The sequence below is a fragment of the Symphalangus syndactylus genome, chromosome 11 (genome assembly GCF_028878055.3).
Source record: "Symphalangus syndactylus isolate Jambi chromosome 11, NHGRI_mSymSyn1-v2.1_pri, whole genome shotgun sequence".
In the NCBI taxonomy this organism is placed as follows: Eukaryota; Metazoa; Chordata; class Mammalia; order Primates; family Hylobatidae; genus Symphalangus; species Symphalangus syndactylus.
The window spans coordinates 123,290,542-123,316,783 of NC_072433.2; the positions used below are offsets into that span (position 1 = coordinate 123,290,542).

Below are 26,242 nucleotides of genomic sequence, written 5' to 3' on the forward strand. Positions count from 1 at the left end.
AAATAGAGTCGCTCTTTTATTACCACTCTATACTTCAGTCTGTTCCCCAGACTCTTTATCCCAGGCTTGCACTCTGTCTCTGTTGGCTGACTCTAATTTTGCAGCCTAGGAACCCTAGCATTTGTCTAGACAACAGTTATATATGGATTATAGAGTCAACGTATCTCAGTTTTCTTAAGTACTAAAAATACCACCTATTCCTGCAAACCAGCCCTTTTTCTCCAAGCCTAGGAAATTATCACCTCTGACTTCTATTAAAGTAATTGTGGATTTTGCCATTGAAAATATGGGCAAAAATTACAATTACTTTGCACCAACTTAATAAATGGTACTTTCCCAAATGCTATTAGGTCTGGCTGTCATCCCTTTCAAAGAGACCTCCCCACTTGAGAACTTTCAAGGCTTTGAAGGGTCTTTGGACTCCTTATATTTTTAGCCCTTTTTCATGAATTCTCATGTTTGACAATACCGGGTGAAAACCTTCAGACATTATGGAATGACATAGCTACCAATCTGTGAGTAAATAAAACCAATGTTACCTGGAAGCAAGGCAATTACATCATTAGTAAAGAATTAGAGTCCTCCGGCCGGGCGCGGTGGCTCACGCTTATAATCCCTGCACTTTGGGAGGCCGAGGCGGGCGGATCACGAGGTCAGGAGATCGAGACCACGGTGAAACCCCGTCTCTGCTAAAAATACAAAAAAAAAATTAGCCGGGCGTGGTGGCGGGCACCTGTAGTCCCAGCTACTCGGAGAGGCTGAGGCAGGAGAATGGCGTGAATCCGGGAGGTGGAGCTTGCGGTGAGCCGAGATTGCGCCACTGCACTCCAGCCTGGGCGACAGAGCAAGGCTCCGTCTCAAAAAAAAAAAAAAAAGAAAGAATTAGAGTCCTCCATGCAGAAATATAGTATCTTTCTCCCCGAGTTGAGGGTTTTGCTGAAAGATTCAAAGCCAAAAAAAGTTTAAAATATACTTTTTAGCCAGGCGCAGTGGCTCACGCCTATAATCCCAGCACTTTGGGCGGCCAAGGCAGGTGGATCACAAGGTCAAGAGATTGGGACCATCCAGGCCAACATGGTGAAACCCCATCTCTACTAAAAATACAAAACTTAGCTGGGTGTGGTGGCACGTGCCTGTAATCCCAAGCTACTCGGGAGGCTGAGGCAGGAGAATCACTTGAACTCAGGAGGCGGAGGTTGCAGTGAGCTGAGATCAGGCCACTGGAGTCCAGCCTGGCAACAGAGCGAGACTCTGTCTCAAAAAATAAATAAATAAAATAATTACAAATATAATTATAATTATATTATATTAATATAAAATTTATAATTATAATTACATTAATATAAAATGTATAATTATAATAATTATAATTATAAAATCATTATAGTTCTACCATTCTCAAGTGGAATTGCAGGAGTGGTGGAAGCTCGGGTTGTTACTTTAACCCCTCATTCTCTTAGTAGAGCAGTATTTCCTTGGGTTATTAATGCATTTATTTTTGAGACAGGGGCTTGCTCTGTCACCCAGCCTGGAGGACAAGCATGCTGTCAGCTCAGTGCAATCTCTGCCCACCAGGCTCAAGTGATTCTCCTTCCTCTGCCTTCCAAGTAGCTGGGACTACAGGCTTGTGCTACCAGGCCTGGCTAATTTTTTTATTTTTTGTAGAGATGAGCGTTTGCCATGTTGGCCAGGCTGGCCTCAAACTCCCGGGCTGAAGTCATCAACCTGCCCGGCCTCCCAAAGTGCTGGGATTACAGGCATGAGCCACCATGCCTGGCCTTCTTGGGTTACTTATATGGCCCTCCGTTTGGCTGAGTGACCAACTTCTACTCAAGTTACTTCCTCTCAACAGCTTCCTCTGGTTTTCATCCTTCTCCCATGCCAAATAAATTGTTTTCTCTTCTGTGCCCATCACACCTTAAGCACCTCTCTTACACACTGCATAACAGATATTTTTCTGCAGGTCTTTCTGAGAGACTGAGCATCTCCAGAACAGAAAGTACCTCACATGTCTTTTATCCTCTTCCCCAGGTCTCACGCCCATGTTGGAATCAGCATCCGCTGAGTGTCCACTTCAATTCTATTCAACCACCCAAATACAGCACTGTGGAGCTTTGTTAATTAACACAAACACTGGAGGGAATTCACCAGATTTTTCTTTTCCTCTGCTTTAGTTCAAAATACAATAAGACAAGAATATATAGTTTGGTTTCGTTATGAGTTCGATTTCTGCAGAACACTCTGGCTCTTGGTTCAATGTTTAATTCATATGAACCCCTTATGACCATGATGTACATTGGATCAAGAGAATAAGTACCATCCAAGGACTCAGGACAAAAGGAACAGTTGCTCCATCCAGATTACACTGCCTTGCTTTTTGCTTTCTCTTCTTCTCCTTCGAAGAACATTCTGTCTCTTGTAAGCCAGTGTTCCTACTAATAGCCCCTTTAAAAATCCTCTTGAAGAATCTCATTAGGCCGGGCGCGGTGGCTCACGCCTGTAATCCCAGCACTTTGGGAGGCCGAGGTGGGCGGATCACGAGTTTAGGAGATGGAGATCTTCCTGGCTAACACCGTGAAACCCCGTCTCTACTAAAAATACAAAAAGAAATTAGCTGGGCGTGGTGGTGGGCGCCTGTAGTCCCAGCTACTGGGGAGGCTGAGGCAGGAGAATGGCGTGAACCCAGGAGGCGGAGCTTGCAGTGAGCCGAGATCGCGCCACTGCACTCCAGACTGGGCAAGAGAGCAAGACTCTGTCTCGGCCGGGCGCGGTGGCTCACGCTTGTAATCCCAGCACTTTGGGAGGCCGAGGCAGGCGGATCACGAGGTCAGGAGATCAAGACCACGGTGAAACCCCGTCTCTACTAAAAATACAAAAAAAAATTAGCCGGGCGTGGTGGCGGGCGCCTGTAGTCCCAGCTACTCGGAGAGGCTGAGGCAGGAGAATGGCGTGAACCCGGGAGGCGGAGCTTGCAGTGAGCCGAGATTGCGCCACTGCACACCAGCCTGGGCGACAGAGCGAGACTCCGTCTCAAAAAAAAAAAAAAAAAAAAAAAAGACTCTGTCTCAAAACACAAACAAAAACAAACAACAAAAAAGAGAATCTCATTAGTTATCCTGTTGCCAAGTAGGTACTTCCTTTGTAATAGCTGGTTGAATATTTCTCCCATTCCTTTAAAAATAGTAACCATTCTTGCAGGACCAAGACTATAGTTAGTCAAGAGAGACAGCCAGGGTACAAAATGTACGGCAGCGCTCACTTTCAGGTGCTGATCTTGCACTTGTGTGACTCAGAGAATGGCCACCTTTTTTTTTTTTTTTTTTTTTTTTGAGACGGAGTCTTACTCTGTCACCCAGGCTAAAGTGCAGTAGCGCGATCTCGGCTCACTGCAAGCTCTGCCTCCTGGGTTCACGCCATTCTCCTGCCTCAGCCTCTCCGAGTAGCTGGGACTACAAGAGCCCGCCACCACGCCCGGCTAATTTTTTTTTTTTTTGTATTTTTAATAGAGACCGGGTTTCACCGTGGTCTCCATCGATCTCCTGACCTCGTGATCCGCCCACCTCGGCCTCCCAAAGTGCTGGGATTACAAGCTTGAGCCACCGCGCCCACCCATCACCTTCTTAAATTTTGCACCGCAGTCACCTCCTTTGCCCCAGGCTCATCTATTCCCCACATTATTGCAAAGACCCAATATGCAGCTGCTCTAAAAAGGAGATGAATGTTTGAATCCTTTCTCTACCCTTCCAGTGGACTAATTCATGGTTCCTGATATTCTACTTTTTCAGTCACTCTTCCATCTGGGTTAGAATCTTGGGGCTCATGCACTTTAGACTCCAGAAGCTACTTGGCAAAAGCCAGAAATTCCAGATTTCAAGCCTACTTGCAATGAATATGTTACATTTAAATACCCACTTTGTGTTTTAGATAATCATCAATCCCTCCCAAAGATGGATATTGTTAATATGAGGAACATCTCACAGATGACTTTGGTAGATGTGTTTCTTAATTATAGTATTACTCATTTCTTCTTTTTCAAAGCTTTTAATTTATCATGTAACAGACGTAGTGATCCCTGGAATTACCCCCCTCTTGATTTTTTCCCCCTTTTTACATGGCTATGCTTATTACCATTCATAGCACAAGCCAAGAGCTATGGTTATTAAGTGGTGTCATTTGTACCCTAATGACTTTGTGCCTTTCACACCATTGAAAAGGAAGTTGGCTATTACGAAGCACTAAATGAAGCCCCAAACAAAGATTGAGGATTATTAACCCTCATGGCCCCGACTGTGAAGGAACTAACCACTCAGGTAGGGGAGGGGAGATAGGAGGTTCTAGATTTGCAACTACAGTTGTGGAAACTCTTTGGAATGTAGTAACCAAAGTCCTCAACTACTTACCAGAGTTTTGCCCCACCTTGACTTTTGCTCTTTTGTTCCCAAGGCCATTGTCTTTCTTCAGTCTCTCCTGTCACATTCTACTTCCTCTGCTTAGAATGGTCTTCTCTCTCTCCTCTTGCCATAGCTAAATCCCATCCATCCTTTAAATCATAGCTCAATTATCACTTCTTCAGAGAAGCACTCCCTGATCTTCCCAACCAGGTCAAATCCCCATCCACATCCTCATAACACCATCTTAGCAAGTGGTAATGTTACATTTGTTTTAGTCATTCTTGGATGAAGCCCATGGCTCCATGAGACTGTAAAAGCCTCACCAGCTCAGGGGGTCTTGTAGGGGGTTGGCTTGCTTGCCACTGTCTTCCCAGGGCTTAACAGTACACACTCAGTGTATTTGTTGAATAAAAAATCTTGGAGCCAAATATATCAGTCAGTACCCTGGCAGAAAGCAAGCACCACACTTAGCTGGGGTTCTAAAGGTATCAGAGTTAAGGAAACCAACTCAACAGGGATGCTGAGATGCCCAGAAACTAGCCACAGTAGGAAGATATTACCCACCCTGGGCCTGAAGGGGCATGAGGAAGGAAAGGCATTATCAGATTGCCGACAGAAAGCTAGGACCTTGCAGGAGCTGTAGTTGTGAAGAGGCATAGCTATTTCCAGAGACCCATCACAAGGCAGAAATGAAGGGGGAGATATCTTCATTCTCCTTCCTCCTATTTTCTGACCTACCAGGATCTCTCATTGGCCAAAGCCAACTGGAAGCCATGGGACAAGGAGTCCAGTAGATACAGTCCATAGGGGAATGAACAGAGGCCAGAGAACGGATGAATGGAGGAACCCCCTAATGATAACCAAGACCCCAAGGTTGCAGCCCAGGAGCCCTCCTCAGCCCTAATTGAGGCTTCCAGCCACCCCACCTCTCCTAATTTCATTGCAGACAGAAATGACTATAACTACTGCCGAGAAATGACTGTGACTACTGCTCCTCTGCTTGCATGGGGTGAGCCAATTAAATTTTCCCCATGGGTCACACGCTGAGTATTGAACACCAGCCGACTTCACTGAGAGCATGAAACGATGGCATGAGTTCAGCTCCAGTGGGTTGCAATCCACTGGGGTTAAATAAACAAATCAGGAATTCTGCATTAATAAGTCTAGCTACACAGAGTGAAATTGTTTTTTTTTTTTTTTTGGACGGAGTCTCACTCCATCACCCAGGCTGGAGTGCCGTGGTGCGATCTCTGCTCACTGCAAGCTCCGCCTCCCAAGTTCCTGCCATTCTCCTGCCTCAGCCTCCCGAGTAGCTGGGACTACAGGTGCCCCCCCAGCACGCCCGGCTAATTTTTTGTATTTTTTTTTTTTTTTTTTGAGACGGAGTCTCACTCTGTCGCCCAGGCTGGAGTGCAGTGGCGCGATCTCGGCTCACTGCAAGCTCCGCCTCCCGGGTTCACGCCATTCTCCTGCCTCAGCCTCTCCGAGTAGCTGGGACTACAGGCGCCCGCCACCACGCCCGGCTAATTTTTTGTATTTTTAGTAGAGACAGGGTTTCACCGTGGTCTCGATCTCCTGACCTCGTGATCCGCCCGCCTCGGCCTCCCAAAGTGCAGGGATTACAAGCGTGAGCCACCGCGCCCAGCCAATTTTTTGTATTTTTTTAGTAGAGACGGGGTTTCACCGTTTTAGCCAGGATGGTCTCAATCTCCTGACCTCGTGATTTGCCTGCCTTGGCCTCCCAAAGTGCTGGGATTACAGGCATGAGCCACCGGCCCGGCAAGAGTGAAATATTTTTAAATAAATTTTTCTGAGAGCATCTATCAGGATGCTGCAGTTTCTGTGCTGCTGGCTGTCTTTAACCTTGAGGGAAGCAGCTGGAGCAGTTTTCAAAAAGGATGGGTTTGAGGAACAAGAGTCGTTGTTGGCTACGTGTCTATTCACAGAGAAGCAAAAAAGCTGGAGACAGGAGTTCCAGCCTGTCACCAAGGGGGGTTCTCCTCCGTGCACTGTGGTCTAGCTCCTGCCCACTCTGCTTTGCTGAGTCAGCCCTCTCTGAATCACCATGACCCGGGTTCAAGGGCCTCCTGCCAGTCTTTCTCCTTCCTCCCTTGGATCTGTTCACCTTCTTGTTCCCTCACCTTGCCCTACTCCTGGCTCTCAGATTCCTGGGCCTGTTCCAGTCTCTGATTTACATTTTAAAGGTAGGGGTGGGAGAAGAAACCAGTGTTCTCCAAGGTTTCCATGGCCCTCTTCTCATTGGGGACTGGATTAGTCCATGACTTACAACATCCAGGTGGCAGCACGCATATTTTTTTGACTTAGGATGATCCCATATTGGCCTCCTCAACCTCATTCTCTCTGCTAAGCCCTGTACGCAGGCATTTCCTGCCATTTTCCCCGGATGCCCAGCTAGGATCTCAAACACAGCACTAGTTGTGAATGCAGCCTCTTCTCCTTGGAGGGGAAACCAGGTCTAATGGGAAAGCCTGGGCTTGGCCCCCTGTCTTCTGACCTTACTGTCAGCAAATCCACTATCAGCTGTGTGACCTTAGGCGAAACACTTCGCATCTCGAACCTAAAGTTTATTCTTCCAAAATGAAGCTCAGCAAAGATGATGGGAATGCTATACAGATATGAATATTGTTGTCATCATTTTTGTCATTATCATCATTGCATTGTGACAAATCCCTCACTGGGTGCCCCATTCTGACTAGTGTGTCTAGAGCATCATAGTCCTCCTGGTCAGCTGTGAGTCAGCTCTAATTCTTTCTCTCCTCAGTCTCTATGTCATACCCACATCCTCTTTTCCAGAACCTGCCAGTCATGCCATGTAATCACTGTGTCCTGTAGCCAAACCCACCCCTCACATCTGCAGGGCCCTGGGCAAGAGTGCAAATGGAGGATCCCAGCCCGTGGTCAGCCCCCTCTGTCTCCATCCCAGAGTCCCACCCACACCACCAGGAGGGGTCCTGCCCACATAGTGGGAAAAAGTCCCCATGTTGTCTTGGGGCCATTTGAGAATAGAATTCTGGAAGGCCAGGAACCCAAAGCATGGTCTAGAATTGTATATGTCGGGGGAGATGGTTTGCTTTGCATGGCTGTCCCTTTGGCTCCAACCGAAGGGAGCCATAGGTAGGGGTGCAGGCATAGGTAGGGGTGCAGGCATAGGTAGGGGTGCAGGCAGAGGAAGGCCAGGGTATGCCCCTCTAAGTGGGGCCCAGGTCACAGAGTAGAATCTCTCCTCTGGACTTGGGAGTCAAACAGAACCCAGCTGGATACTACTTTTTATTAGGTGGCGTTGAGTATATTGTAGGTGGCACCATCCTGTAAAGAAAGAAATAGGCGAGGAGTAGTGGCTCATGCCTGTAATCCCAGCACATCAGGAGGCCAAGGCAGGAGGACGCCTTCAATCCAGGAGTTCAAGACCAGCCTGGCCAACGTAGCAAGACCTTGTCCCTACTTAAAAAAAAAAAAAAAAAAAGAGAAAGAAATAGAAAAAAAAGCTAGGCATGGTGGCTCGTGCCTCTCAGCTACTTGGGAGGCTGAGGAAGGAGGATTGCTCAAGCCTAGGAGGTGGAGGCTGCAGTGGGTTGTGATCATGCCACCGCACTCCAGTCTGGACAACACATAGTGATCCTGCCTTAAAAACAAAACAAGAAAGAAACGATCTTAGGGTCCTGGGTGAGGAAGACATAGATGACTTTCAGAAATCCAGTAGAGGGCGTTAGATCCTCAAGTTTTCTCCTAAAGAAGCTTCTAGTGGAGCCAGTAACTGTCAGATGCTTAACAGACATCGGGTCTCAACATTCACGGCAGTTCTATTAGGTGGGTGAGAACCTGGGCCGAGCAGAATAATACCACGCAAACATGCCCACATCCTCATCCCCAGAACCTGTGAATCTGGTAACTCATATGGAAAAATGGACTTTGCAGGTGAGATTAAGTTAGCGATTTGGGGATGGGGAGATCCTCCTGGGTCTTTCAAAGAGGGAGGCAGGAGGAGGGTGAGAGTCAGAGAGATGTGAAGGTCTACCCTGCTGGCTTTGAAGACGGTGGGAGGGAAATGCAAGCAAAGAAATGCAAGGGCTTCTGCTAAAGATGGAAAAGTCAAGGAAATGAATTATTCCCTGGAAGCAAATGTAGGAAGGAATGGAGCCCTGCCTTAACCTTGATCTTAACCCTGTAAAACCCATTTCAAACTTTTGACCTCCAGAACAGTAAGATAATGAATTTGTGCTTTAAGTCACTGTTGGTGGTCATCTGTTAACACTAATAATAGGAAACTGATACAAAATCTTACCTCTACTTTGTAGAAAATAAAGGAGGAGAGAACCCACAGTGTCACAGAGGCTGGGGGAACTGCCTGAAGTCACACAGTCAGAGAAGGCAGGTGCCTGGATCCCTCCTGAGACTCCCATGGCTCACAGTACAGGCTGGAATCCTCACAGGAGAGGCATGTGCATTTGGTAAACAGAGGAATATTGGGGAAGCCATGGGAAAGTGATGTTCACTTCTCTGTGATACTTCCCAGCACAGAAATGATTTGAAGCTATCAGAGACGAGCTGTCTCACTAGCAAAGAGGAAGTCTTCACAATACGTGAAGACCTTCAGAACAAAACCGAAAGTCTTACAAAAGGGCCTTCCGTGGCACAAATAGTGGCTGGTTAGGGACTTCAAGATCTGCCACACTTGCCGGTTCCAGACCCCAGGATCCGGCCGCTGCCTTCCTCTCCACCTGCCCTTGTATTTTTCTCCACCACTCTGGCCTCCTCTTAGAGAATTCCACGTGGGATTCAGATCCACCTGGAGCCAAAGCATATGCTCCTCCTCTCCCTGAATCCCTATTGCTCAGCTCTTTCCAAGGCTCACTCCTTCCTGCTCTTCAGGTCTCACCCATCACCTCCATAAACCCACACCTATATTAATGTCCTGTAAGCTGCTGTTCAAATGACTTTGCTGTCCTGTACTTTGCTGTTCAACGTAGTGGCTTAAATAACATAAAAGTATTACCTTACAATTCTGAAAGCCCAAGAACCAAGGTGTCAGTAGGGCTGCATTCCTCATGGAGGCTCTAGGGGAGAATTTATTTCCTTCCCTTCTTTTTTTTTTTTTTTTTTTTTTTTTTTTTTTTTTTTGAGACGGAGTCTCGCTCTGTCGCCCAGGCTGGAGTGCAGTGGCGCAATCTCGGCTCACTGCAAGCTCCGCCTCCCGGGTTCACGCCATTCTCCTGCCTCAGCCTCTCCGAGTAGCTGGGACTACAGGCGCCCGCCACCACGCCCGGCTAATTTTTTGTATTTTTAGTAGAGATGGGGTTTCACCGTGGTCTCGATCTCCTGACCTCGTGATCCGCCCGCCTCGGCCTCCCAAAGTGCTGGGATTACAAGCGTGAGCCACCGCGCCCGGCCTCCTTCCCTTCTGTAGCTTCTAGAGGCCACGTGCATTTTTCTTGCTTCACGGTCCCTCCAGCAAGGGCATCACTCCAAACTCTGCTTCCCTTGTCCCATCACCTGCTCTCTGATCCAAACCCTCCTGCCTCCCTCTTGCAAGAATCATTGTGGTTCCATGGGAGCCCCCAGATAATCCAGGATAATCCCCCACCTCAGATTTTTAGCTTACTCACTTCTACAAAGTCCCTTTGCCATGTCAGGTAACAAACACATCCTCGGGTTCTGGAGATTAGGGAATGGATGGCTTGGGAGTGTGAGGTCATTCTGTCTGCTTTCCCCAGGGATCTTGTTTAACTGGGTCACTCTCCCCCAACCCCTCACCACCTAGTCTCCATCGTGGAACACTGCTCACTCCCTTTGTAGCACTTTTTTTTTTTTTTTTTTTTTTTTTGAGATGGAGTTTTGCCCTTGTTGCCCAGGCTGGAGTTCAATGGCATAATCTCAGCTCACCGCAACCTCCGCCTCCCCGGTTCAAGCAATTCTCCTGCCTCAGCCTTCCGAGTAGCTGGGATTACAGGCATGCACCACCATGCCCGGCTAATTTTGTATTTTTAGTAGAGACAGGGTTTCTCCATGTTGGTCAGGCTGGCCTTGAACTCCCAACCCTCAGGTGATCCGCCTGCCTGGGCCTCCCAAAGTGCTGGGATTACAGGCCACCCCGCCCGGCTGTAGCACTTTTTTTTATGATTATGATGAGCCTATTTAATAAGGGAAACTGTGATTCCCCCTAGGACAGACAGAGAACATCTGTTTAACCCATCTCGTGGCCCAGGGCTTTGGTTCTGTTGAGTGACTGAACAAATGAATGAATGAGTGAATGAATGTGTAGTATAGCTGTTATCATTCACATAAGATGAGATACAGAGAGAGGAAGCCAGTTGTTGGAATGATATTACCAACTCAAAGCAGAGCCAGGATTCAGCCCTGGAATATTCCCACTGCCTCCTGCCACCATCCACTTGGGATGCTGTCAAATTGGCCTCCCAGACACCAGGAATGTCAGAGAAAGTCCAGATGTCCTTTGAGCTTAGAATGTTGGCATCTTGAGGTGCTTCAATGACATGACTCAGATTTCCTCCCTCCACTCTCTGGATGGGAAACCAGCTCTGTTGGAGATGGCCTGAGTAAGTCCAGAATCCCAGCCCTGGAAAATCCAGCTGCCGAGACCAGATATGGCCAGCCACGCAGCTGGCAGTGGCGTCCCAGACTGGGTGTGGGACCATGGTCCTGATTATGAACAGACTCTGCTGGGCCACCCAGGCTGCACTGAGCAGACCACCAAGAGATAGCTGCCCAGGCCAGGGGCTCTAGGATGTGGGGAATGCAGGACAAACACCTCTAGGTGAGGCTCAGCCACGTGACATCTCACTTTCCCCACATATCCACTTTTTCATTCATTCATTCATCCTGGAAGCCATTGTGTAACAGATGTCCTTTTGCACTCTGGACTCTGAGGTAGATACCATTGTCCTGCCCATATAGAGCTGCAATCCCCAATATGGTAGCTATGAGCTATGGCAGGCCAATGAGGACTTCAAGTGTGGCTCATCTGAATTGAGATTTACTCTCAGTGTAAAATACACCCTAGAGTCCAAACAGTCCCCACCAACAAAGTGTAAATTATTACTTCATTATATTGAGTATATATTGAAATAACATGTTGGATATATTTGGTTAAAGAAAATACCTTAAAATTAATTTCACCAGTTTCTTTTTACATTTGTTGACATGGTTAATTAGAAAAACTTTAGCTACATTTGTGGTTCGCTTTTTATTTCTTTTAGATGGCACTGTTCTGCTGATTTGCAAAGGAGAGGAGAGGCTGATGTGTAACTTACAAGGCTGGGACAGGGTTGACATCACTAACCAACTGAGGTGTGAAGGGAGAAGTGCTTGGGCGAGACTGTGAGGTTGGGGGTGAAGGGCAAATACTTAGAAGAGCTCACATCCAAGTCAACAACAACAAGACAAATCCAAGGTAGCTCAGGACCAGGGCACCCCAGGAAGGGACCCAGGACGAACAGAGACACAGCGCAGAGAGCCCAGTGAACTTCAGATACATCGCAAGTGGTGGACATGAGGGTGTGATAAGAGGTGAAGGAAAGCAACAAAGCCAGAAAAGGCCACAGTTACCAGCTCCAGAAACATGTATTCCAGTGCTGCTCAGCAGAATTACGTGAGCCACATGCAGGGTTTTAAATTTTCTAGTTTCTAGCCATATTTTCAAAATTACTGAAAGCTAATTTTAATAATTGTTGTTTCAACACGTAATAAATGTCAACAATTCTTGCTGAAATAGTTTAGATTCTTTTTTATGATGATTAAGTCTGTGACGTCTGGTGTGAATTTTACACTGACAGCACATGGCAATTTTTACTAGCCAAATTTCAAATGCTCACTTGCCATACTGACTAGTGGCTATAGTATTAGGCAATGCAGGTCTACTAGACAGTTCTCTTGAATACAATGGGGAAAGGTTTTAAGCAGAAGACTATTTAAAAAAAAAAAAAGTACCTCTGCTGGTCCCAACGGAGAAGACAAGTCTCCCACATGCTACTGAGCTTTCTGGAGCCCATCACCACCATCTTCTGGGCACTGTCACCCCCGATGGGGTGCTTCCACTTATAAACGGTAATTTGGGAGCAATGTCTCTTTTGTCAGACTTTGCTTTGCCAAGGTGTTAGTTGAGAGCAGTTTGGGATGTTGACAACAGAGGAAGGGGAAGCTGCCCTCTCAGATCCCCCACGGTTCTCACCACCTTTCAGATGGGCACCAAAGGCAAGAACCTTGGATGTTTTAATCATTGGATTTTGCATCTGTGAAACCGTGGTGCTTAACTCAGCTAATCAATATGATGCATAACTCGGCTTATCATCGGGTTTCTCCTCTGTGAAACGGATGCAGACACTTCTAAGAGGTTTGGTGTGTGTGGATAAAAGGAAGCAACTTATGCAAAGGACCTCATACGGTGGCCTAAGAAAGAATTAATCAAGAACGGTATCATTTTTTTCCTTCAACATTGTCATGAGAAAGGCTCCAAGAGCAGCCTAACAAGAGGATAGAAATGCACACAGCGTGACTAGGAGGTCAGGCTACTTAAATGGCCTCTTGGAAATACTGCTAATCCTTTATCCGTCCTTTCCATAAGGGACTTCAAGGAGTCAGTTCATTTCAGAAAGAAATATCCAAAAAGCATGCAGATTAGAGGCAGCCCTGCAAGGAGCTTTTTCTCCTAGCATCACAATAAGCTTTAACTGGTGAGAAAACAGCTTTTCAGTTTCTCTGGGCTCTGTCTTTCTGGAGAGGGAGCTTAAAAGTTGTTCCTAGTCTCCAAGGAGTTTTCAGATGCTAATAACTTGCCAGGGTGATAAATAACTGAATGCTGGAGAACCATGACGTGAGACACTACCTACCTCATTCCTCTGCCTTTGAGAGTCAAACAAAGCAGTACGGACTAGGCAGAACTGGGAAAGAGCTTTGGTTTTGAAGTCTGACAGCCCTGAGTGCCAACCACAATTCTGTCATAATTAACTACGTAATCTTTGGGTAAATTGCTTCTATTTTTGAGCATCAGGGTACATTATCTGTAAAATGGGGATATATTTTGCAAGGTAATAATAATGTATGTGAGATAAGAATATATTATCTATTATTGCATTTAACTCCCCCACCCCCAGCAAACTTAGAGGCACTTACGATCTCCCAGTTTCTGTGAGTGGGGAATCTCGGCACAGCTTAGTTGGTCCTTTGATTCTCACAAGGCTGCAGTCGGGGTGTTACAGGAAAGGAGTCCTAATCCAGACCCCAAGACAGGGCTCTTAGGTCTCACACAGGTGAGAATTCAGGGCCAGTCCACAGTGCAAAGCAAAAACAAGTTTAAGAAACTCAAGTGGTGAAACAATAGCTACGCCATAGACAGAGTAGGGCGTTCCTGAAAGTAAGAGGAGGAACACATTCACCCTGGGTACAATGGGCTGGGCGCCGTGGGTCAAGCCTGTAATCCCAGCACTTTGGCAGGCCAAGGCAGGCGGATTACAAGGTCAGGAGATCAAGACCATCCTAGCTAACACGGTGAAACCCCGTCTCTACTAAAAATACAAAAAATTAGCTAGGCATGGTGGCAGGCTCCTGTAGTCCCAGCTACTCGGGAAGTTGAGGCTGGAGAATGGCGTGAACCTGGGAGGTGGAGCTGGCAGTGAGCCAAGATCATGCCACTGCACTCCAGCCTGGACAACACAGTGAGACTCCATCTCAAAAATAAAAAAAAAAGCACAGGGACATGTGCTCTGCTACAAGGGTTTGTGATGAAGGATTAATTTTCTTAATTACTGTATTTTGCAAGAATCAATATTATTATTATTATGATTATTAGACATTCTCGCTCTGTCGCCCAGGCTGGAGCACAGTGGCACAATTTCAGCTCACTGCAACCTCCACCTCCTGGGTTCAAGCAATTCTCCTGCCTCAGCTTCCCAAGTAGCTGGGATTACAGGCACTCACCACCACCAACTAATTTTTGTATTTTTAGTAGAGATGAGGTTTCCCCATGTTGGCCAGGCTGGTCTCGAACTCCTGACCTCAAGTGATCTGCCTGCCCTGGCCTCCCAAAGTGCTGGGATTAGAAGCGTGAGCCACTGTGCCCGGCCTGATATTATTATCTTTAAAGCAAAATTAGGAATGCCTCTGTTCTCAAGGTATGGAGATATCGTTATCAGGACACTCCCAAGTCTGGGTCTGTTTAGTAAACATTATCAATCTGTTCCCTTAAGGGTGAGCATCTAGAGGCTAGGAATACCTCACTCTCTGGGGATGTAGCACAGCAAGTCCCAGCCTCATTTTCCTAGCCCTCACTCAGGACAGAGTTACTCTGGTTCAAATGCCTCTGACAAAGGTGTCAGCTGGGGATGTGGTCTCAACTGGGGAAGGGTCTGCTTCCAAGCTCTCTGTGGTTGTTGGCAGGATTCAGTTCCTCACCGGCATTTGGACTGAGGGTATCTGCCCCTCACTGACTGTTGGCTGGGGTCTGCCCTCAGTTTCTTGCCACGTGGAGCTCTCCATAGGGCAGCTCACAACATGGCAGTTTGAGTCATCAGAACAAAGAAGCATCAAGAGTTAGAGAAAGAGAGACTGCAAGATGGAAGTCACGGTCCTTTATTACCTAATTTTGGAAGTGATATATCATCACTTTTGCTCTGTTCTGTTGCTTAGAAGCAAGTCAGTAGGTCTAGCCTACGTTCACAGGGAGGGGATGAGTACCAGGCAATGGGGATGACTGACAACAATTTTAGAAGGTGTCTGCTACAATATATGAACATTCCCAGTGGGTTGTAGCTATTATGAACAAATGTGAAAACCCTTTGAAAAGCAGAGCTCACTACAGAAATAAAAGGGATGTACTGGATTATGTATTAGGGTCAAGAAATTTAACAATCATATGACACTATTAGTCAGAGATCACAGGGCCGGGCGCAGTGGCTTATGCTTGTAATCCCAGCACTTTGGGAGGCCGAGGCGGGCGGATCACGAGGTCAGGAGATCGAGACCGTGGTGAAACCCCGTCTCTACTAAAAATACCAAAAAATATTAGCCAGGCATGGTGGCGGGCGCCTGTAGTCCCAGCTACTCGGAGAGGCTGAGGCAGGAGAATGGCGTGAACCCAGCAGGCGGAGCTTGCAGTGAGCCGAGATCGTACCATTGCACTCCAGCCTGGGTGACAGAGTGAGACTCTGTCTCAAAAAAAAAAAAAAAAAAAAAACATAAAAAAAATAAATAAATAAAATAAAAATAGAGATCAGGGCCGGGCACAGTGGCTCATGCCTGTCATCTCAGCACGTAGGGGAGGCCAACAGGGGAGGATCACTTGAGGCCAAGAGTTCATGAGCAGCCTGGGCAACATGGCAAAACCACATCTCTACTAAAAAAAAAAAAAAAAAAAAGCAAAAAATTAGCTGAGCACGTGGTGACGCTTGCCTGTAATCCTAGCTACTTGGGAGGCTGAGGTGGGAGGACTGCTTGAGACCAGGAGGTCAAACCTGCAGTGATCTGTGATTGTACCGCTTTACTGCAGCCAAGGCAACAGAGCAAGACCTTGTCCCCCCAAAAATGGGTTGATTCTGATCACTACCAGGTTGTCCAAAGACTGCATTTAAAAGTGCATTTATATTAAATACTGATTTGATAATATGTTACCAGACAGACACTAAAGTTAAAAGGCATCCATTTCTTCTACATGATGTTTTATTATATATCCATAGCCCTTTCTAGTTACTTTAGTATATGTGTGTTTTTATGGAGCTAGAGATTAAAACATTTTAAATATGCATGTCAGTTCTCATTTAGCAATATTACAACATTTAATTCTGCTGCGTAGTCTTTATAATTAGCTGTATATATCTTTACCTTCTTTAACAGCCACATATCATTTCCTTTCAGTAGATACATGTGAGAGTCATTGTTTACTTGGCCATCCCCTTAACTCGGGGACATATAAGTTGCTTCGATGTTTTGCCATAAAAAGCAATATACTGTAATTGAGTATCTTTTGTGTCATAAGTTTTTTTCCCCATAATTTAAATTATGTCTTTAGGATAAAGTTCCAGAAAAGCAATTAGAATACAAACATTTTAATAGCTGTGTCAAGTTGTTATCCAAATATGTAGAAGGCTTCGGTTTTCATACAAGCAAACACTGCTCTATCAATCAGCCACAGGGTGAGTTCCTCAAAGGCAGATACTGTAACTTACTTTTTAATTTTGTTTAACCATAGCATCTAGGCTAGAAGCAACACTTAATGAATATTTTTGGACTGAATGAACACAAATTTTAAATATTTGAGACTTCAGGAAAAATATTTAGGCTAGATCTATTAAAACTTTTTTTTCTTAATCAAGAGATGTTGCATTTCCACACAGATTTCACTGAGATGTGGAGCATGGGCCTGTACCAAGCACAAGCTCCATGTTGCCCTTTCTGGATTTCATTTAACTCTCATGCCTCCCTCCCCAACCCCACCTCAACAGTTGTAATTCCACGTGGAAACAGAATGAGATGCTCAAAATGCAAACTGGATTCTGCTGCAAACTTGCTGGTTCACAGGGTCCCAGGAGACACCTGTTGGCCTGGCAAGCCTCCAACATTTGCAAAGAAACAGGATGCCCTCTCTCCTGGGGAGAATACTATAGTGTTGAGGGGAAACTCCACTTAGACAGAGACATTTCCTCCCAATAACCAGAATTGTGAGAATTTTCCTGTGTTCAGTTCGGCCTTGAGTAACGGGGTCAACTTAGCCCAACTGTGAGTCAGAGTTAAATAACACTGAAGTAAGCAGGGCACAAATGACCTTCAGAAAATACCTTTATTGGTCAAAATGTAATCTGACTAATGCACCCTGCCACCCTGCAACATGTAATTCTGAGAACTCCAGAGAACCTTCCCCCACCCTTTTAAGAAATGTTCATCTACTTATTTCAAGAGCTGTCACCCTCACTTTTTCGACCCAGAAGATGTTTGCACAAGATCACTGTGTGTGAATGGCACAACCAGAATGTAGTTGCCCCCCAACGTCCAACATCAACCCGTTAGCCACTAAGCTTGAGCCGCAGCGCCCTCTGGTGGTCACTTGACAGTTTGAGTTTTCCAGGCCCCCTTTTTAACTGGGCAACACCTCGCCTAACCAGCACCTCTGTTTCTCACCTTTTCTCGCAGGTGAAGGAGGCCATGCAGCGGATTCACGACCGAGGGAACATTGGCAAGTTAATTCTGGATGTAGAAAAGACCCCAACTCCACTGGTGAGTGAAAAGCAGAGGAGTCTGTTCAGTTCCATGAGAGCGAGCACCACGGGTCAATCAGATGCAGACACCGATGGGGTAGAAGGAAGTACAGGTAGCCTGTGGGCTAGTGGAGGAGACCAGGGGTAATCAAATGATTTCACACATGAGGGATTCATGACAAACTGAGATGAATGCTGAAAAGGAAAGGCCAGTGCTTCAGTGAGAGCATATCGAAAGCAATCTGAAGGCATAGGCAGGAAAGCATAGCAACAACAGACCTGTCTATTACGGCTGCTAGCTCTTGGGAGAAATTCCTGGAAAATTTCAATAATTTCACATTCATGTTCCTAACAGAATGATGCCAGCTGCTTCCGAGATGCTTCCTGATGGTTCCACCGATTTTTTTTTTTTTTTTCTTTCAGAGAGAGTGAGTCTCACTCTGTCACCCAGGCTGGAGTGCAGTAGCACTATCTCAACTCACTGCAGCCCCCGCCTCCTGGACTCAAGTGATCCTCCCACCTCAGCCTCTTGAGCAGCTGAGACTACAGGAGAGCACCACCACGCCCAGCTAATTATAATTATTATTGGCCGGGCGCGGTGGCTCACGCCTGTAATCCCAGCACTTGGGGAGGCTGAGGCGGGTGGATCATCTGAGGTCAGGAGTTTGAGACCAGCCTGGCCAAGATGGTGAAACCCCGTCTGTACTAAAAATAACAAAAATCAGCCAGCTGTGGTGGCAGGTGCCTGTAATCCCAGCTACTGGGGAGGCTGAGGCAAGAGAATCGCTTGAACCTGGGAGGCAGAGATTGCAGTGAGCCATGATTGCGCCATTGCACTCCAGCCTGGGGGACTAGAATAAGACTTCGTCTCAAAAAAAAAATAATAATATAAAATAAAATAATAAAAATGATATAATTAAAATATAAATAATACAAAATATAATTAAAAATATTATTATTTTTAGAGAAAGGATCTCACCATGTTGCCTAGACTGGTCTCGAGCCCCTGAGCTCAAGCAATCTGCCTACCTCGGCCTCCCGAAGTGCTGGGATTATAGGCATGAGCTACCACACCCAGCTGTGATGTTTTTTTTTCTTTTACCGAAACAAAACCCTTATATCCCAGCGATACCAACAAGAGTACAGCATGTCAAACTCACATCCCACCTGTACTCCCCAGGGCCTCTCGAGGAGGGAGTATGTAATGGTGTGGTCAGTGCACAGACCATCCGACTACATGGATTCAAAACCCTGAGCCCCTGTTTATGACCTGGGCAAGTTACTTGACTACTCGGCTTTGATCCCCTATCTGTAAAGTGGAGATTGATAAGTTCTCAGAATAGCATTCATAAAGCATTGTCTGATATGTACTAAGTTCCAGGTCATCTTTTTTTGAGACGGAGTTTCACTCTGTCACCGAGGCTGGACTGCAATGGCACAATCTCGGCTCACTGCAAACTCCGCCTCCCGGATTCAAATGATTCTCCTGCGGCAGCGTCCCGAGTAGCTGGGATTATAGGGGCCTGCCACCACACTCAGTTAATTTTTTTATGTTTAGTAGACACGGGGTTTTACCATGTAGGTCAGGCTGGTCTCGAACTCCTGACATTATGATCCACCCGCCTCAGCCTCCCAAAGTGTTGGGATTACAGGTGTGAGCCACCACGCCCGGCCCCCAGGTCATCTTTAATAGAGAAAATACTTCTTGGGAAGGGTTTCTTGTTTCTTTGTTTACATACATGTTGATTCTTGAAGCTGCATCAGTTCTTTAAAAAAAAAAAAAAAAAAAAGAACTAAGATTTCTCGCATACTCTCATGTAAAGTTTTTTGTTTTTTTTTGAGACGGGGTCTCGCTCTGTCGCCCAGGCTGGAGTGCAGTGGCGCGATCTCTGCTCACTGCAAGGTCCACCTCCCAGGTTCACGCCATTCTACCACCCCAGCCTCCCAAGTAGCTGGGACTACAGGCGCCTGCCACCACGCCCGGCTAATTTTTTTGTATTTTTAGTAGAGACGGGGTTTCACCATGTTAGCCAGGATGGTCTCAATCTCCTGACCTCGCGATCTGCCCACCTCGGACTCCCAAAGTGCTGGGATTACAGGCGTGAGCCACCGCACCCAGCCAGGAGTGTGTATTTTTAAAAATATTTCCTTGACTTGTAACCATAATGTAATTTGGGTATGACAGTCATTTCATTCAATGAAGGGCATCTTCAACATGTAAAACGCCCTCTTGTTAAGTGACTGATACAACATGAATATAGCTTATTAAATACTAAGCTCCAGGGCTGTTCACAGCAGATGAGAGGGCAAGGTTAGGGAGGGGAGGGAGTGACTTGGATCCTGAGTCTCATGTACACCTCTTTGTAGTCTTCAAACATATGACCAAGTCTATTTCAGTCTCATTTGGAGAAGGCAGACAGGCTCTAGGCCCATCCTGGAAGCTTATGGCTTTCAAGCAAAATAGTTGGCACCAATTTCCCACCCCGGGATGCTCCTGTGTCCATCACACATGAGTTGCGGCCAAGTCATCCGGCTGATAGGAAGGCCTGTCTTACCAAGCGAGGATTCTTACCGGAGCAGATGCTGAAAAATCCACCTTTCAGGGTAAAAGCACAGCATCTGCCCGTGCCACACACAATGTCATTGTCCTTGTTTCTGAACCTCCTGAAGGCTTCTTTTTTGAAATGCAGTCTCACTCTGTCACCCAGGCTTGAGGGCAATGGCACGATCTCGGCTTACTGCAACCTCTGCCTCCTGGGTTCAAGCGATCCTCCCACCTCAGTCTCCTGAGTAGCTGGAATTAGAGGCACATGCCACCACACCCAGCTAATTTTTTGTTATTATTTTTAGTAGAGACAGGGTTTCACCATGTTGGCCAGGCTGGTTTTGAACTCCTGACCCCAAGTGATCCACCTGCCTTGGCCTCCCAAAGAGCTGGGATTATAGACATGAGACACTGTACCCAGCCCTCCTGAAGGCTTTTATCCCTGGGACCTAAAGAAACAAAAAGACAGTAGAGAGTGGGTATTCGGAGCAAACACGTGGTGGAGAAGAGGCTATGGCCTATCTAGATGGAAAAGCAGACTTGAAGGAAAGGGAGCATGTCGTGAGGTTAAACAGAAGACATGGAGACGCAGGAGGAATCCAGTGAGGTCATTTTAGGGTTAGCACCTGACTGAAGAAGAAAGAACTCAAGCTCCAGGCTCCACAGGATGTGTCACTCTCCACTCAGCAGGTGCTTTCTCCTACTAGAATGACCATCTTTTTTTTTTTTTTTTTTTAAGACAGAGTCTCATTCTGTCACCCAGGCTGGAGTGCAGTGGTGTGATCTCAGCTCACTGCAACCTTCACCTTCCGGGTTCAAGTAATTCTCATGCCACAGCCTCTAGAGTAGCCGGGATTAGAGGTGCTCACCACACCACGCCCGGCTAATTTTTGTATTTTTAGTAGAGATGGGGTTTCACCATGTTGGCCAGGTTGGTCTTGAAATCCTGACCGCAGGTGATCTGCCCGCCTTGGCCTCCCAAAGTGCTGGGGTTACAGGCGTGAGCCACCACGCCCAGCCATGACCACTCTCAGCCCTCACTCAGCCCCAAATCTGCCCAGCCGGCATGCTGCAGGACACATACTGCTCCTCTAGAATAGTCTGTGCTCTAAGGCGTGTGAGCAGCACCCAGGCAGGGGAAGTCGACTGCTATTGGCAGCACCAGAAGTGAATTTCCTGGGAAGCACTAAGAGTGGAGTCTGTCCTGCTGAGAGCCTCCTCTTGATGAGGCTGGACCAAAGCAAACTCGAAACTCACCCTATGATGTGTCACGAGGTCAGAGCAGAGGCAGAACTGCTGCCTCCAGACCCCACAGTCCCAGCGGGCAGCCCTGCCCCACTCCTGGACATGTGACCAGTGCCCCAGAGAACAGAGGTGGCCTTTCCTGAAGGCTACTGACCTCTGCTGCCCTTACGGCTTCTGTGGTCCCATCACCTCAGGGTCTCCGTTTCCACTGCTATAGAACAGAACTCACAACAGTAATTACTACTATTGTGACTATTTCATAGAGTTGTAGAGAAGATTAAAAGAACCAGTGTCTGTGAGCCAATTGGCATATCGGTGACTATGTATTATAATATACATTACTAAGGGACAGCTTAGTTGGTTAGTTCTTCATTATCCTAAAGCACTTGTTGCATACGTACCTAGTTGTAGGGAAGAAAACTGCAGAGACCTGGTCCTCTCCCGTGGTGTGTACGGTTCGGCAGGGGCAGATGGACATTCGCCAATGAGCCATTCGTTTAAATGGGACATTGCAACTCTTAATCAGTGTGACAAAGAAGAGGTATTTGGGCCATGAAAGCTCGTAATAGGGAGATTGTTCCAGTTAGGGAATTCTGCAAAGGCTTCCTTGAGGAAGCAGGATGAGCCCTAAAGGAAACATAGGGATGAACTGGATGAACCGGGCAGAGAGGGTAGAGGAATGACATTACAGGGAGAAGGCACTGCACATGGTGTGGCCGAGGGGGAAAACCCAGCTTCAGGTGAGACAGCATGGGGTGAGCTGAGATTCAGGAGCCAAATTCCTGTTTGTCAGAATAAGCCGTGACGCAGCCAGGGACTCAAGTTTGGGAGATCTGGGGCCCAATCTAGATCAGGGGATAAGAAAAGAAAAGAAATCTGAGGCACAGATCATGTAGGGGGATGTTAATGGACAAAACTAATTTGTTCTGAGCCTCTGTCATATGCTCAGCCCTTTGCTAGACTCTTTAGATACATTACTCCATTTTCTTTCACCTGCTTCTTAAAACAAATTTATAAGGTAGGTGGATTTATCGCCACTGTAATAATGGAGGAAATGAAAGCCCAGAGCGGTAATCATAACTATGCCAGGTACCAGTGATTAACAGAAGAAAAAGAGTCAGGCAAAATCCCTGTGTTCTCAGAAACTATATTGCAGTGGGGGAATAGAGACCAAAAAGCAAAATACACCTTTGTTCTGGTTGTTGTATCTGCTCTTCGTAAGTGACAGCATCAAGACTTCAACCCTGGGGGCTCTGTGCAGCCAGTGCTCTCAATACCCCTCCCATCTCCCCTTGGCACTTGGGTCCCCTGTACTCCAGGGGCACCTCTTGTGGGCACCTGCCCCTCTCTGCCTGAGAGCTAACTCTCGTCACCAGAGCATGATTGAGTTTTGCACAGAACTTGCGTGAGGTGCAGGGAGATAACTCACCTCCTCTGAGAGCACCCCTTAGCCATAACGTGGCTTCCTCCTCCCTCAGAAGGGACAGCTCTAAGATGTGCCCCCCAGGGTCTCTCAGAGGTCCCCAGCAGGACTAAGTCCCACTGCCCACACAGGAACCAATTTACTAACATTCCCTGCATTGGATTCTTCCCCCTTTTGCTCTCATTTCTTCACTCTCCTGCTGGTGTGTCCTGGGATCATCTCCCAAATTCCAGATACTGGCATTCAAATCCTTATCTTAGCACCGTCTCTCGGGGTGCCCAACATATGACAGCTAATCCTGCACTACCTTCCAGGGAAACAAGCAACCCTAGCTCCTAGCCCCCAAGAAGTCCTCCCATGGGACTCTGTCAGATGCTCAGAGATGATGGGGCTGGGTTGCACAGCCCTCAACAACATCCTCTTTTGAATTACAGATGGCCAATGACAGCACAGAGACCAGTGAAGCAGGGGAAGAGGAGGAGGACCACGAGGGAGACGGCGAGAACAAGGAGCGGATGCCCTTTATCCAGTAACCCAGGACCCAGGTGGGAGAATGTGAAGGATGGTTTGGAAGACGAGGACCCGGCTGAGAAAACTCTTCTGTGCCCCAGTGAACAAATGCTGTAGTCCAGTGCGTGTCGTGTTTGTCTGCAGTCAGCTGAGCTAAAAAGCTGTTGATCACTGTTGTTTTTTGAAGTGCCAATCCCATGCCATGCAGTATTATGTCCCTCTCCTATCTGTGTATTACACATTCCCCTCTCCCCTGTATCAAAACCATCCATCTGTGGGTTCTTCTTGACAGTTCTAGAACAGCCTTGCAAATTAATACAAGCCCCAGGCCCGATGCCTAAGAGACCAGACGTGGGCAAAGACAAGTTTGAATCGAAAGGTGTTATCACAGAGCCCTGTCCAACTCCTAGAATTCTTCAGGCCAGTGACACTTTTTTGCTGCTGGCCAACCATGCCTCTGATGAGAACACTTGCCAATTTGGCCGGCAGAAAGAGAGTAGGCCAGATGTTTTCATGAGCCCACAAATTTAGAAACTCTCCTAGTAGTACTTTTCCCCTCTCCATTTAAGAGACAACTACAGTCAAAAGTTTGAGCCATTCTCTTCTACCCCTTCAGTGTCTGACCCTTTCACTGGCTCTTATCCATAAACACAGGGAGGCAGTTATGGAGTTTTCACAGTAGACAATGGGTCAACAGCATGAGTTTGAGGACCTGCTGTGAAGATTTCTCCTCCAAAACACATCACATGAGCAGGATTCTTCCTGCTCCATATCTGATTTAATTTTAAGAAAACACCACATACGAGATGCATTCAGAAGTCATTCCTCAGCATTGCTGGTGTTTGCACACTTGCCACCTGCATTACCAACTCTGTAAATTTCAATTCCTGGTGGAAAGTGACCACCTTAACCATGGATTTCCCAAAGAAGAGTTCCCTTGCAGACCATAGGTGGAAAAGTCAAGGAGCATCTCCTTCCTTGCAAAGCATGTCCCAACATGTAACATACTCTAGGGATACAAAAGGTTTATATTCACCATCTGATGCCAGATGTACAGTTCCTCCCCTCCCATATGTAAACCCCGGTGTAGAATCTGCAGCGCCCTGCTCCTCGGAAACCAAGGAGCAAGCCACCTGCTCACACAACTTGTTCAATCTTTCAGCTCCTAAGGAACCCTACCCCCATGCAATTTGACTGCGCTTGAGATGTGAATACAGTTACCTTCGAGAAAGAGAGGGAGCTCCTCACGCCGTCCTTCCAGTCCTTTTGGCTAAAATGCTTAACTATCACTCACAAACCAATCTGGAGATACCAGGACTCATGGGATTAGTACCCCAACTTTGTGTTCTGAAAAACATCAGAGGGATTTTACAGTGCCCAGTTTTTCCACCAAAAAGCCTTAGGGTGGACCCAACCCTTTCCGCAAGTGGTAGGAATGAATGCATCTTAGCAATTACCTGATTTCCAAAGTCCTTTTGTAGCAAATGTCACCTCATTCGTGTTCTTTTTTCCTATCCTAAGCTTAGGATGATGAGTTATGTATGCCAAATATTTATCTGAAGAGTTTCTCCTCATTGTGAATGTGTATGTAAAATATGAAGGCAAGAAAGGGTGCTTTCATCTGAGGAACAAAGGGATGAGAGTATCCCAAAGGAGGATACCAACATGATTTTTACTTCCTACTCCAGGACTCACAGTATTCCAGTTCTGGGCCATTTACAGAGATGATGGGGCATTTATCCCCCTATTACCTTTGCTAAGTGCTATATTATTGACTGTTTCTCCTGTAACCATGATGAAAAGGGGGTCTTAGGGAGAACTGTCATCCAAGTGGCATTCCTAGTAAGTTGGGCAGAAATGACATTTTCCAGAGCTGAAGGAGTGAAGAGCCCTTGGCCATATTAGGGCTCTCCTTCCTCAGGGGAGTGGGAACTCAGCCACATTCAGAATTCATATCGCCTTTGTTATGTCCAGAGGAGAGGCATAAAAAGGCACTCTCCCCCACCACCCCTACCAAATTTGAGTTTGCTAGTTAAACAAAACCAAACCAAAGTTAATCCAGTAATCACAAATTACGCCAGACGGTTAAAGAAAACCCTTGCACAATACAGAACGAGAAAACGAGAGTTTGACCAATAAGACCAATTTCTGCCATGAAGAACGGGGGACGCAAGTTCATTGTTTAACGTACTCTCATTTTAAGCACCTTCTTTCCTGTCTCTTGATTGTTTTTTCTGAAGGAAGTGTAAAGAATGTCTCAGTCTGCCTTAAAGGAACTGTGAAGGCTTCTCTGTAATTTAAGCTTGACTGAAGTGAACTGAAACATTGTCTAATGTCTTCGTGGCTTTAGAGCTTTTGTTATATTGTGCCTACAAAGTAAATTATGTTTACATAAAAATATAAATAAAGCATTCAGCATAGCAAAACCTCACCTGGCATCTGCTATTCCACATAAATCATTGCTGGAAAAGCAGTCGCACTATTAAATACGCAATGAACGGGGAACTGGAACAAGAAAAGTTAAAAACCTAATGGGAGCATCTCCAGATGAGAAACTAAAGACCACATGGAGAAAATAGGGGTTAAGAGGAGAAAAGCCTTTCAAACCACTTTCAGGTTCCCTCAAACTACACAGTAAAACCATTAGGTTAAAAATATATATATATAAAACATCCTATGGGCCAGGCACGGTGGCTCATACCTGTAATCCCAGCACTTTGGGAAGCCGACCCTGTGGATCACTTGAGTTCAGGAGTTTGAGAAAACCTGGCCAACGTGGTGAAACCTCATCTCTACTAAAAATACAAGAAGTAGCTAGGTATGGTGGTATACGCCTGTAATCCCAGCTATTCAGAGGCTGAGGCAGGAGAATCATCGAATCCGAAAGGCAGAGGCTGCAGTGAGTTGA

At 46.5% G+C, this 26,242-nt stretch overlaps 1 protein-coding gene across 1 annotated transcript in view; it reads left to right on the top strand.

Annotated features, from left to right (window-relative positions):
* Positions 1-25,765, top strand: part of VAT1L (vesicle amine transport 1 like) — a 195,337-nt gene extending 169,572 nt beyond the window's left edge. Inside the window, exons 8-9 of the mRNA XM_055299635.2 lie at positions 17,547-17,630; positions 23,259-25,765. Of these exons, the coding sequence (XP_055155610.1) occupies positions 17,547-17,630; positions 23,259-23,357 (183 nt within the window). The 3' untranslated portion in view covers positions 23,358-25,765. The remainder of the gene's footprint in view (positions 1-17,546; positions 17,631-23,258) is intronic.
* The last annotated feature ends 477 nt before the right edge of the window (positions 25,766-26,242 follow it).